This window comes from Lutjanus erythropterus, chromosome 10, assembly GCF_056507025.1.
Source record: "Lutjanus erythropterus isolate fLutEry1 chromosome 10, fLutEry1.hap2, whole genome shotgun sequence".
NCBI lineage: Eukaryota > Metazoa > Chordata > Actinopteri > Lutjaniformes > Lutjanidae > Lutjanus > Lutjanus erythropterus.
The window spans coordinates 35,102,220-35,115,380 of record NC_139326.1 but is presented as its reverse complement, the minus strand read 5'-3'; the positions used below and the strand labels follow the sequence as shown (position 1 = coordinate 35,115,380).

General features: G+C 43.7%; 1 protein-coding gene across 4 annotated transcripts in view; it reads right to left on the bottom strand.

Annotated features, from left to right (window-relative positions):
- mtmr3 (myotubularin related protein 3) overlaps window positions 1-13,161 on the bottom strand; it is a 31,856-nt gene that overhangs the window by 7,927 nt on the left and 10,768 nt on the right. For 3 of the 4 annotated variants that reach the window (XM_084729162.1, XM_084729163.1, XM_084729165.1), the window contains 14 exons: window positions 12,673-12,755; window positions 11,283-11,449; window positions 11,093-11,189; window positions 10,677-10,790; window positions 9,221-9,411; window positions 8,713-8,844; window positions 8,438-8,549; window positions 6,628-6,823; window positions 6,181-6,366; window positions 5,755-5,925; window positions 4,218-4,363; window positions 2,238-3,768; window positions 1,244-1,354; window positions 984-1,072 (listed from right to left, as the gene is read on the bottom strand). In XM_084729162.1, the coding sequence (XP_084585288.1) occupies window positions 984-1,072; window positions 1,244-1,354; window positions 2,238-3,768; window positions 4,218-4,363; window positions 5,755-5,925; window positions 6,181-6,366; window positions 6,628-6,823; window positions 8,438-8,549; window positions 8,713-8,844; window positions 9,221-9,411; window positions 10,677-10,790; window positions 11,093-11,189; window positions 11,283-11,449; window positions 12,673-12,755 (3,326 nt within the window). The remainder of the gene's footprint in view (window positions 1-983; window positions 1,073-1,243; window positions 1,355-2,237; window positions 3,769-4,217; window positions 4,364-5,754; window positions 5,926-6,180; window positions 6,367-6,627; window positions 6,824-8,437; window positions 8,550-8,712; window positions 8,845-9,220; window positions 9,412-10,676; window positions 10,791-11,092; window positions 11,190-11,282; window positions 11,450-12,672; window positions 12,756-13,161) is intronic. The other variant, XM_084729164.1, reaches the window with a different exon arrangement.

Below are 13,161 nucleotides of genomic sequence, written 5' to 3'. Positions count from 1 at the left end.
AATAACTACAGATTATTGTACACAACTCTCTCTGAAGTCCAGACTGCACTGGATGAGCAACTGGACCTCCAAAATAAATCTTACTGATTTCAAACTAAGTGAATATCTTGATCCAACCCACCATAATGAAAAGGAAGTAAAGAGCAGACAACAGTGATATGAGGAAATGATAACACTGGAGGAAATACCACTGACTGACAGAGTGAGACAGAAAATGCACCAAATGCATCTCGTCCTGTGCTAGCAGTGTAAACACTAACACTCTCCTGTTGCTCCGAGCTCCCAGTCTGCACAGAGTCAGCTAACAGGACCACTGGCTGCATGGCTAACTGACCTAAGTAGCTCACAGCAGCTCAACTCCAGTGATATGCTGTCATCTATTACTTCAGAGTATGCATTTGACAGGTGTTCAGTTCTTACATAAACCACCTTTAAATCTGAGAAAGTAACCATGATGACATCATCACCATCATGATGTCTCATCTAGACATAGAGACTTAAAATTTATAACAAAAAGTCTGCATCACAAACTGCAGGTGTGGAGTTTGGAAGCCATGGGTGTTTACCTGGCAGGGAGTAATAAAGGGGGACAACCACACTGCATCATGGGAAATGTAGGAATCAGCGTTTCTGGGCTCATAATAAAAGTAAAATCAGGATATCTCTGCCCCTGCTGCATCACTCTGGAGCATTTTATAAACTTTGTCTTCCACAACTTTGTCGAAGCACAATACCAAAATCCTGAGAAACTCTCTCAAGAGACTCATTAAGATGTCGATCGTAAACTGAAAGCTGCCTCAGCTTAATCTAAACACAGTCTGCATGTATTTGGATATAAGGACCTCGGTCTGAACAGGAGAGAAGCAAGCTTAAACAGAGGGAACGTCTCTTTAAGCCTCAACAGGACAGACAGGAGTGGTTGATGACAGGGATAGTGACTGAAGGTTGGAGCTTCTGCAGCTTGATGACCCTTCAGTTCTTACCTGCAGTGATGCTTCCTGGTGGCGAGCCAGAACCTGCTCTCACAGCCGTAACACTGGGCCGCCAAATGGTCTGGGTACCAGCGAGTCACCTGTAATGTACAGACTGATCTCAGCTCACCTACCATCAAGCATCAACCGTCATTACCGCTTCTGAGGAGAGCCGAGGGACATAAAGCAAGCTACAAACAAAAGCAGCCATTGCTTTAAGAGTTTTTTCCTTTCCTCCCTAAAATCATCTTTTGTTTAGCCTGGCTGCTCACCTCAGTATCCTGCTTGTCCACTTGCTCCCAGCTGGCCTCAGAGAAGAGCTCTGTGCTGCAGCGCGACAAACAGTTGGGGTCCAGGTTGTACTCAGAGTCTGTCATTGAGGTCTGCATGGAGGAAGACAGTCAGAAGTTACATCCAGGTGGGAAACAGGGGTCGTATTACAGAAACTTCCTAATTTGCAGATCCTTTATTAATTGTTTGGTGACCATGTTAATTAGGATAAAGATATGATTTAGGAAAAAGCCATCACATATGAACAGTTCTAAAGTCAATGCTCGTGACCTAACTTAACACAGGAAGGGTTTATCTTAAATAAACTCTACTAATGGCATGCCTGCTCTATTATTGCTTGATATGACAGACTATCTGCCATCTTAGCCTATTCTCTCTCTTTTATCTCCCGAGTTAGCGCTGTTGTAAAATTTATAAAAAATAAACATCTTTGTTCTTTTTTACAGTTTTTACCAACACCTCAAACTTGTCTATCTTGAAGTTAAAAGCAGCTCATTCTATTCCAAAAAAGGGACAAAACACACAATAAAAAGTTAATGATGAGTCTGACTGATTGCTTTATTTAGTTTTTTTTTCTCTATTTTTTTTTTTTTGAGATATTGCCATAATATTGTTAAAATAAATTATTTTTGCCACAACAGTCATGTAGTGAAAATCTGATAGTGTGACAGCCCTAGTTTCAATATATGTTTCAAATGTCTTTCAATCAGACACAACAACGGTTGCAAAGTTGTTTAGCTCTGTAAGATGAGACTAGTAGTGTTAACTAGGTAACAGACATTGAAGTCGGCAAGGTTGGATTGAGTATTTCAGATTTTGGAACCTGAGTTAAGATAGGGTGAAGTAAGATGAAGTAAGATGAGACAGAATACCTAAAGTCTGTTATACCTTAGGACTTATGTTAAGAAGTGTCTGTTATATGGCCCCAGATCAGCTGTTCAGTCAGTTTTATGGTCAACTCTGTCAGCATCTTACCACTTCGTCTCCCATGTCCCCGTTGATCCTGTGGGAGCCTGTGTGCTGCTGATTCTCCAGGCGACTCCACAGCTCCTGCACCTGTTTCTTCAGAGTCTCCACCTCCATCTGGTGTCCTGCCTCGATCTGCCTCAGCCTCTGCTGGATGGCGTCTGTGTGCAGCGTCAGCCCGTCATCATCTAGATGGCTGCGAGATGGCTGCTCTGGGCTGATGGCAGCCCGACTCAACAGGGCGTGGCACCAGCGGTGCTGGGAGCAGCTGCCCCGCGGGTGGAGGATCAGGGAGTTGCAGCTTGCTAGGGACACCTGTCGACTCAGAGGGGCCTTCTCCCCATTCCCTTTGGCCCAGTGAGGTCCTCCGCAGGGCTCCCCCTCGGAACTGTCACCGTTACAAAGCCCGTCCCTGCCAAGGTCAGCACTCACAGACTGAAAGGCACTCACAGAGGGACGCTTGCTGCCCCCGTTTAAAGTTCTGATAAAACCAGGCTCGCCCGTCTCCAGTCCTTTCTCCTTCCTGGAGAAAGGCGGTTGGCTCCTGCCGTCGGTGCAGGGCTGACGAGTCGGGCACACAGGAGGCTCCAACCTGCTACAGGCCTCTTCAGTTAAAGTCTCTGTGGAGCTTTCCATCAGCGAGGCCCTCTTATCCAATTGCTCCCCAGGCTCTGAGACACCACGGTCAGTCTCAGAGTTAGGGCAGGTCTCCTCATTCACACCTGGCTCTTCAGGTGACCTGTCCACAAAGCCATTAGTTAAAGTTCTATGAGCTGCAGGCTGCTCTGGCTCACCTGCGCTGGACTCACTGGGTCCATGTGTGAGCTCCTCTTGTACAGAAGAGTTCTCTACATCCTGCTTCACCAGATCCTCTGGTGTCTGAGTCACCTCAGCTGCCTGTTCATTCACCTCCTCCGCCTTCTGTGTGGGCAGAGAGGGGCACTCACCATCCTCCTCAGCCTCCATTACACCATTTTCTGGATGGTGACCATTAGCAAATGCTTCTCTCTGGATGTCAGACCCATTGACCTTAGCACTCTGATCATCCTTCTCCATTTCTGCTTCTTTCTCCTCCTCCTCTGTGTCCACAGTGTTAATGACGTGTGTGACGGCAGCACTTCCCTCTCTCTGAACATCAGCTCCTGCCTCCTCCTTAGTGGCTTCCTGAAGGATGTTCTCCATCTGACCCTCGGCCACGCCCACTGCCACAGAGAGCTCCGCCTCCTCTTTTTCCTCTCCCTTCTCTCCTGGATTCACAGAGGCCCCCTGCCCGAGCTCAGCATGTGAGCCCTGAGGCTGTGGGCTGTCGTCCAGCTCAGAGTCCACTCCGTCTGGGTAAGGCCCCACTCCGTTAGGCAGCACCTCCTGATCCTGATTCCCCCCTCCCTCAGGCCCCACTGCCATGTTGAGCTCCAGAGAGCGCCGGTGGTCCTGCCATTTCTCATTGAGGCTCGGGTCACTGGAGCGGCGGTTGGGAGGCAGCGAGCTGCCCAGCTCACATGCACTGGGCAAGTTATCGAAGGAGCGAGTCTTCGTACGTCTGAAGAGGAAAGGAGAGGAATTACTTCCAGGAAACAGCAGTTCATTACATAACAACAGCACAGTGTGTTTGACAGCCTGTGATTCACACACATAATCATTACAAAATGTTTAGTTAACAAAACAATCACACGTCAACTTCATCAAAACAAGAAAAATGATGCACAAACATAATGAAAGAGAAGCATTCAGACTCTCTGTTAAACTTAGAACTAGCTGTCATAAAGCATGTAAACATTAAAAACATCCTGCTGCTCCTCCGTCATGGTATGACTGTCATGAGACACAAGATAAGCAGACCATAAAACAGTTTCTGTGACTGTGAAAGCCCGGGCAGAGCAAAGTATCTAAGAAGTGGAGTTGAAAAGCCGGGCCCTTCTGCCTTGCTGTGTTTATCTTACATGAGGGAGGAAGAGAGGGGGGGGTCGGGTGCCAGCGCGCCAGGCTCACCTGGCCAGGGGCGTGTCCTCAGGGTTGCCACCAGGCACAGGGTAGGGGGCGCAGGAGTCATCAGAGGGGGTGGTTGGAGAGGAGCTGGGCAGGTAGACAGCCGTCCACAGCATTAGGTTTCGTACGTGACATACCGGGTGGAGAACCTGCAACAACAGCTGTAAAATTAACTCAGAGGAAAGAGGGACAAACAGTTAAAATGCCAAAAGTTCATACTAAATGTGGCCAAAGGTTCAAATATTGAGGTCAGTGTATGTAAAACTAATCCCTGTTAAAAAGTCAGGTTTCAGACTAGCTAGTAACATCAGTTAGCTGTGCAATTAGCAGTCCTGTTCGCCGAATCTCCACCTCCCAGAGGTCCAAAGCTCCTGTGTTAGAGGTGTAAACACCATCACTCTCCCAGTGTACCGCTAGTCCAAGCAGAATCAGCTGATAGGAACACTAGCTGCACAGTTAACTGAGCTAACTAGCTAATGGTAGCTACAATTAGCAGCAGTTAGTGGCTACTTTAGTAGCAAGTAAAGCTATCTGTCCACCAGGAAACTCTGTTAATAATTAAAGTTATTTACTCCATAAAGTATGACCCAGTTGCACCAAAATATGTGAATTAAGCTATAAAGTTGCATTTGGTACAATTATAAGTGAGGCTTCATCAAATGTAGTGTGCTCATAAGCACTGGATGCTGCCCCTCAGTAGGTGGGCAATCAGAAGAAAGTGGGCTTTCAGGGAAGGGATCCTTAAAGAGATTGAACTAAAAGACTTGTTTCAGACAGAGGAACAACTGAGGGGCTGCATAAAGAGGCAGTGTAAAATGAGTAGGGAATTTCTGAACTCTTAATCATGCTAAGCTACTCTGGTGGAATTCCAGAATAAAAATATAGAGCTAGGTATAAGAATAATAAGTCCCCTTTAAAGTCCTCTTAAAAATGATAAACTTGGTTATATGGAAATTTGAATTTGAAAGGACATCTGAATACAAATGAGCTCTGAGAATATGGTTTTCCTCTCATGGTAAGTGGACAATATTTACAGCCATGACACCCACACATACACACAGAAATGCAAAAAACGCAACCACAAGAATGTAATTCTCAGAGGGGTGACAAAAGGACTTCTAGATCATGTTTGGGACAACAACAATAAGCAATAAATCTATGGAGACAGTATGAAATAAATAGCTCTGGGGCTCTTCTTTTCTATAATGCATTTGAAAACTTTGCTGCCTGAACTTTCCTGGGTTCCGAAATCCTCAACTATGATTTGGGAAGAAGCTAGACAAAGAAGCTAGACTTCACGTTTTCCTGATTAATTCCACTGTCACATTTTCTTTAGCATTTTTAACTGCTTTTTGTCTGATGTCGGGCTGGGTTTCAATCAGCTTTGCTGTTAGTTAAGTCCTTTTTCTACATGCATCAAAAATATTCTGTTAGAGTAATAATTTTAAAGTTTTATCAGGTTTCAAATAAAACCAGAACTAGGAGTATGGCACTTTCTACAGGACTAAAGCCTGAACAAACGGGTAGACAGTCCACATACGGTCTCGGAGTGTGAGGAGTACAGCATGTTCCTCAATGTGCGGTTGGCTGGTCTCAGCAGTGACCACACAGAGCAGGTCCTCTCCTGAACGTGGCGATCCTCCCTCTCCTTGCCACTGTTACACAGGAAGGTGCCGAACAGACACGAGTAGGTGTGCTGCACCAGTTTCACCTGCATACACACACACACAGAAATACACAAACTGGCATGTAGAGGCTTGCAGTCACACACCACAGGTATGATAATAAGCCGTGATGACAGGAGTACCCTCATACAACTTAATGAACACACCCAGACTGTAATTACATATAAGTGGTTCACAATCGGAAACTGTTTGTAATTTCCACCTCTGTAAATGAAGACACTTCGGAAGAATCTCCTCTACAGATCTAAGCAGAATCAGTACTTCACCACACTTGTACGCACCAGGAAGGCCTCATTAAACTCAAAGGAGCATGGGAACTGCCTCTGCAGTTGGTGAACACAGTCCAGCCACTGCAGGAAGACAGGACAGCGCTCGTTCAGGTCCTCAGAGTTTTCTCCATGGCCACAGCGGTCAGCAAACTTATGGCCAAAGTCAAGCCACTCGGTCTCCACCAAAACCTGGAAACCCTGAACAAAGATGTCACAACATCTTAGATTCAAAAGTAGATTCATAATAGCGTGACACTTTTAGAACTATCACACTGATAGTTTTATTCCAATTAAATTAAAGTCAGCAAATAATGTTTTAACCAAGGTGCAATGGAAATATCACAGTAATTACATGACATCAGTTTTAGGAGAATTTACATGGGAATAAATGCCCCCTAAATGAAAATGTTAAAAAGGCTGACAAAGGCTAGGGGTGATGGACTGAATCTTCATCTGTACCTCAATAGTGCGGTAGTAAGGGTCCAGCAGCAGCTTGGACAAAGCGACGATCTGAGGTGTGCGGTCCCAGCCGTCGGAGCAGTGCACCAGGACGGGCCTGTGGTCTCTGTCCACAGCGTTGACCACTAGCAGCGCCGCCTTCAGCAGGAGGGACAGATGCTGCAGCCACTTGGTGCTCTCCAGTGCAGAGAGCCAGCTGCAGAGACACATACAGCAACAGAGCAAACACATCAGAGGATCTCAGATGCCTCAGACACTAAGTGATGGCACACGTTTTTTAAGGACAAGTACATAGCATGGACCAGTGCCACATGCCAGTGCATTTATAGCCTCAGCTAGCTTGCATCCCCGTCATCAACTTGTTTATGACTTTGTATAGGTAAGAGCACAATCATGATATAAATGTGTGATTTCTTTTGACATTCTAAACATGTTTATATAAAAAAATGTCAATATTGTTTAACTTAAATGTGTATTAACTTACTGCATATATTAGCACAATTATTGTTTTTACACCTGCAATAACTGATTTTTTGGACACTTGGGGGCAGCAGAAACAAGCTGCAAAAGCACCATAGGGGGAACTTCTTGGCAAACTAATTAAGACTTCAGAGCAACATGAGCATTCCTTTGGAGTCATGTTTTCAGACATCTGATCAATGCAAGTCCAACAGTCACTCTTTTTAACTCTGTTCTGGTCTCCACCACCTCCTGAAGGAAATATCTGTCTCTTAACCTGCTAAATGTTTCACGATATTCTTATATGAGGAAAGCTATAGATTGAGATGATGATTCTCTGTAGTTTCATCACCTGAGTGACCACTTTCACACTTTCACATTGTCATTTCACACATTGTTATAGCACTGTAAAAGCAATTATTAGAAGTTGGTGGAGCCCAAAGTAGAGCAAATACTAGGCTTGTGTTTGTCAAGTGGCCAAAAGCATGACTGAATGAATGAGTGTGAAATGTGGCAGCTGTGTCTGATTAATGCAGCTTCAAGATGGTAGATGACAGTTCTGTCTGTTTTATTTTAAGTTTTTTTTGGTAGAGTTCAGCAAATGACTCTCCATGTTTGGATAATGGTTACGTAATATTTCAAAAACATTACATGAGCAGTGGGAGACATACACAGACCTTGACTGACTTCAATTGCGAGTAAATGTTTCACTTGTCTTATCTTATCTGGGTTATTACAGTGAAGCACTGCATGTTGTTTGTCTATAAATCTGGAGCATCAGTGACAGACAAGCCTGTGACTGAGTTTTGGAGACAACAAGTGAAGTGTGTCGGCAATCTTGCTTTGTAAACTGATACAAACTAGGTTAAGCTTTTGATAAATCGCACAAACAATAAGAAAATGGTGCAATCTGCTGTTGCTTTTTTTTCTGCATAAACACCATAAAGTCTGTGCAAAGACTCCTTAATATTCAAATTAGGCAGCCCACTGTATGACCTTATTTAACATGCTAAGCTAGAGTTAGGAGGATTTTTCTCAGAGTCTGTTTTTGTCTTCTGATTTGATCTTCTAACCGCTGTCAACAACGTTCTCTCAAGCCAGCGTGATTCAATTACACATCATTGTAACATCGAGTCTGGGAGCGCAGATGGAAAGAGATCCTCCACTTGGGGTTGGGCCAGGTTTTCTAAATCAGGCACAGATGTATAGCCAAGGCCAAAACACAGCTGTGATTACTAGTTACCTACAGTTACTACAGCAAAGCTTGGGAGCTTTAGCTTTAGCCAACAGGGTTTTAGAGTTATGTCTAGGGGAAATCGGAGGCACTGCTGGAGGTATAAAAAAAACCTACTTGGCTGGATCAGGCATCTGAGTGCAGAGGAAACGCAGAGACTGGAAACTCTTGCGGATGGAGTGGATGTTAGCCATGCCCATAAACACCACCTCACAGTTGGGATAGTACTCTGGAACAGGAGGAAAACTAATGGTTAAAAAAAACATGAGACAACAAGAACTTGTCTTAATTTTAGCCTGTAGTACAATCGCATTTGCATTTAACTGAGCTCCTGAAGCCACAGCACACACTGACCTAATTCTGACTGGAACCAGTGATCTGAGTGGACCTACCTGGGCATTCGCAGCCTCCACCCTTGGCCCTGTTAGCCACAGCAGCAGCGTAGGACCTGGCATCCAGGATCAGTAACTTGTGGGGCTGGATGGCCAGCGTCTCCACCTCTGAGCTGTTTGTCATGGAGGATTCTGATACAGATACAAAAAAAGAGCAAACTATTCTCTTAGAACACTTCAGGCTGTACAAAACTAGGGCTGAGGGGTTCTGGTTGAGATCATTATCACAAGCAAAAAGTCCAAATAAACAATTAAAGCGTGAATATGTTTCATCCAGCTACATCCAACAAAATATGTTTGTCAGAATGTGATCTATGTGTTTGTGAACCTGCTGCTTCAGACAAGACCTGACAGGTCGGATTGCACAGCACCGTTTAGACCTCAGTGTAGAAATATCTGTCTGTGTGTTGTGGTTCAGCTGGAAACATGCTTTTGCATGTGGGTGTGTACAGTATGCCAGTGAGTGAGTGAGAGGGTGGAGCTAGGCTGACTGAGCGCGAGCTCTCACCGAAGTCAGTATCAGGCAGGTCAGAGCCGTTGGTGTAGCTGCCATTGGAAAGGTGTTTGCGGGAGCTGCCGTCCACGGCGCAGGCCTTGGCGATGGACTGGACCAGGTGTTCATCGTCTGCGTTCCTCCAGCCCCACCAGCTGACCTCTGGCTGACCGCAGCGGGCGATCACAGCCCCCGTGGTCTGGTGTCTGTGTGGGGTGGGGTGGGGGTGGGGGTCGTGGCAAGCAAGGAGAAGTTAGCCGGAAGGCAACAACATAGAGACACTGAAGACAACACTGACCATCTATCCATTACATTCATCCAACAATGTTTTTTTTTTTATTTTGCCTATTTTCTTAAATAAATAGGGCTACTAAGAACAATTATTTCGATACATTCTTTTGATTAACTGAAAAAATTTTTAGAACATTGTGAAAAATGCCAATAAGAGTTTGCAAAAGCTAAAGTTGACATATTGAAATTGCAGGTTTTGTCCAACCAACAGTCCACGACACAAAAGTATTAACTTTACTCACATATAATACTACTTAGAACAAAAATATTTTGACTTTATTAGAAGCTGTTGCAGATTAAACTGTCAACTGATCAATTAATTGACTAATGATTTCAGATCTAAAACAACAAACAAATAAAATAGTCTACGAATAACATGATTCTTTGACTGAACTCCGCAAAACTCATCTGATCTGTGACTAGTGCTCCAATGATTAGTCGAAGGAAAAGTAATCAAATAATCATCCAAGTTATTTGTCAAGCAAAATGTCTTTGAGTCTTTGAGTTTTGGTCTGTTGGTTGGATAAAAAGAAGCAATTTGAAGACCTCAATTTGGGTTCCAAGAAATTGTGACAAGTGTTTTTCACAATCTTTTTACATTTTATAGACTAAACAATTAATCGGTAATGAAAGTCATTATTTGCAGCCCCAACTATTATATGATGGGGTAAAAGTTGATCTTGTTTCAGTTCCAGAAGCCAAAAAAGATTGGTAACCACTGGCTGCAGTCATTTTACAGTCGCCAAAGCAAACTTGTGTCTCATATTTATTTCAGGTGCTGTGACACACAACACAGGACCCCAAAGCTGCAATTTCTGGTTAGAGTAGTTTTCCAAAAACAAAGATCAAAACACTGTTTGTTAAATACAACAACCACAGTTCACTGAAGCCATGACGCAGTGTATGTCATCGGTTAAGTCAGTGGTCTTGGCTATGTTGACAAATACAAAAATGTAGCCTGGAGGGATTTATCCATCAGTAATTAGCTGTATGTTGTGGTTTTATAAGTCAAAAGTAAACTCTGTCTACATTGGCACTGATACAGAGCCATGAAGATATTATCCGAAGATGATTTGATTACTTTTACACCCAAAAAGGCCAATCGGCACATAAGAAATCTTTTCTTTGCTGTGTGGCAGTAAACATGTTTAACCTTCGGACTTGAAACAAACACACCAACCTATAAACCACAGCAGGAAACCTCTTCCAGGAGCGGAAGGCTGCCACATTTTCCAGCTCCTTGTCGGTGATCCAGGCTGGCACCAGGAGCTGCTGAGGATAGCTGGGGCAAAGCCTGGTGGAGTAGAGGGCAGAGAGAGCAACACTTAAACAAAGGTAGACAGAGACAGGGGGAGCACCAAAGGGCTGTGATGGCTCAACAAAGGTCTCTGTCTACAGACACCTAATCCTGGGCAGGGCTCTTATCTGCCCAGGGCGCAGCACCAGCGGAGTACAATAACACAACCACCCACTGTCTCTCTCACACACACTGACTTGTGCTGAACGCCAATGAAAGCAAAGGACAGATCTGTCTTCTCTCTGGGAGTGACGGAAATCAACACAACGGCGGGGATCCTGAATGAAAGCCGCTCTTACCTGAACTTGCTGTTGATGTCAGATATCCTCCAGGCGTTTTGAGTGTCAAAGCCCATCCTCTCCACCTCGTTCTTGAACCAGGACGTCACGTGTTCGCCTACAGACAGAGCAGAGATGTCCGATAAGACCAGAAGGAAGTGGAGGTTCTGTTGGGGTTATGTCAGGACATTTGAGAGAGGCGGCAGGGTACCTGGTCTGCACAGCTCGCCGTGCTGCTCCTTCTCGCCGGCGTACACGTTCATGCACCAAGCGTGGAAGGCAAAGGAGAAGAGGTCTTCCAGGCGAGAAGGAGGGCGCACTACAGTGTTCAGGCGTTTCAACCATTCCTGACACTGCTCAAAGGTCGAGAACTGACACCTGGGGGATCAAACAAACAAAAAAAACAATTTTATATCTTCAAAATGCTACAAAATATTATTAGGGTGCAAGGCTGGTACTCTCAAAAACCGTTCAGTACTGACATCTGCAAGAGAGATACTTTCGAGTCACGCAAATACTTGCCTCATCTGTCACTCTTTGTTTGTGGACAGAGCACATTTCCTCACTAGAGAGTAAATCACTACCTGTGTAGACAGCTATTAGTCAACTGCAATTAGCCTGACAGAAAGTGACATCCAGGCTTGTGTAAACTGTTGAAAAGTGATGGACTGTTGCAGGTCAAACTTCCACTTACAAGTTTACACAGATGTGTAGATTTCTCTCACAGAGACTGTTCCAACTGACAGAGAAAAAAGGATATTTGTAGTGTGAATTTCAAGCAGGCTGGTGCAGCAGTTCTATTGTTTGAACTTTGTGAAGCTGAGTGACAGGGTAAGGCTTTTACTAATTTATAGTGAAACTGGAGTGATGTCATTCTTCAGCTACACATATTTTTACTACTACTATTGGGTGCAAAATCCATTACACACCTTCTAGATGTTGAACTGAGAGATGTGTCAGTTTTTACCTACACATTTTACTACTACAGCTACTACAGCAGCACAAAATCTAGTACACAGCCTCTAGATGTCAAAATGAGAGGAGACAGGAGATCACAAATCCCCTGTATGTGCAGACTCCTAAATGACAGAGGATTTTAGATAGCAGATTTGTGATGTGAGATAAAGATCTTAACTCAGAGAAATTTTAAATTTTGGTCTATTTTTAACTTTTAGTGCGTTCTAAATTTTATGGTTTATTTAGTATTTCATTTCATTTCATTGTAACAGCAAAATATATCAGTGTTTTTAATGATGAGTGCCTTTATGTACCTGTGATAATGCTGAAAGGTCAATAAAATAAACTATGCATTGTCCTTCTTTCACATGATTCTTTGACATGATTCATGAAGCTTTTTATACTTATAACTGGGGTCGTCTCAAGAACCCATTTGTCAGTACCAAGATGATGCCAAAAATTTTAAAACATGACAAAAATGTTACTTAAAAAAAAAAAAAAAAAACGCATTCAAAGTGCTATCCTGTCATCCCTTTCCTGAAATAGTGTAGTGAACATATATATACAGTACTAAATAGTACTGATATCAACCACTAAATTTCTGCAATCATGGCATCCCTACAGGAATGGATCACTGGTCATACCTGACGACTTTGCAGTCTTTACAGGTGACATGAAGCTGGAACATATCCCGACACTCGGCGCACTCAATGAGCTGAAGAGGAACCTATGGAGAGAAAGAGAGGGAACATCAACCTTACACTCAGTTAAAGTTTGATGGAGACGTTAAATAGCATAACAAGTGTATGGACAATGTACCAACCAAACACATGCAGTCAGTACAAGTAGCGTGGTAGACTGCAAATGACAATGTATTTAGCAAATTAGTCGTGGACAACACAAATAAAATGCTTTCATGCCAAGAAATCAGCCTCAGGTGCTGCAAAATCACGTTAAGATAAATATTTAATTGTATAAACCAAACTACCATTCAGTCACATGGCACTAAAAATATACAAGTCACACGGGTTACTTGTCCAGGTGCATTTCCATTAATTTTTCACATCACATCACATCTCCCTGAGCTCTCTTAATATACATAATCTTCTTAACTTTGAGTATGGGAGCACAAA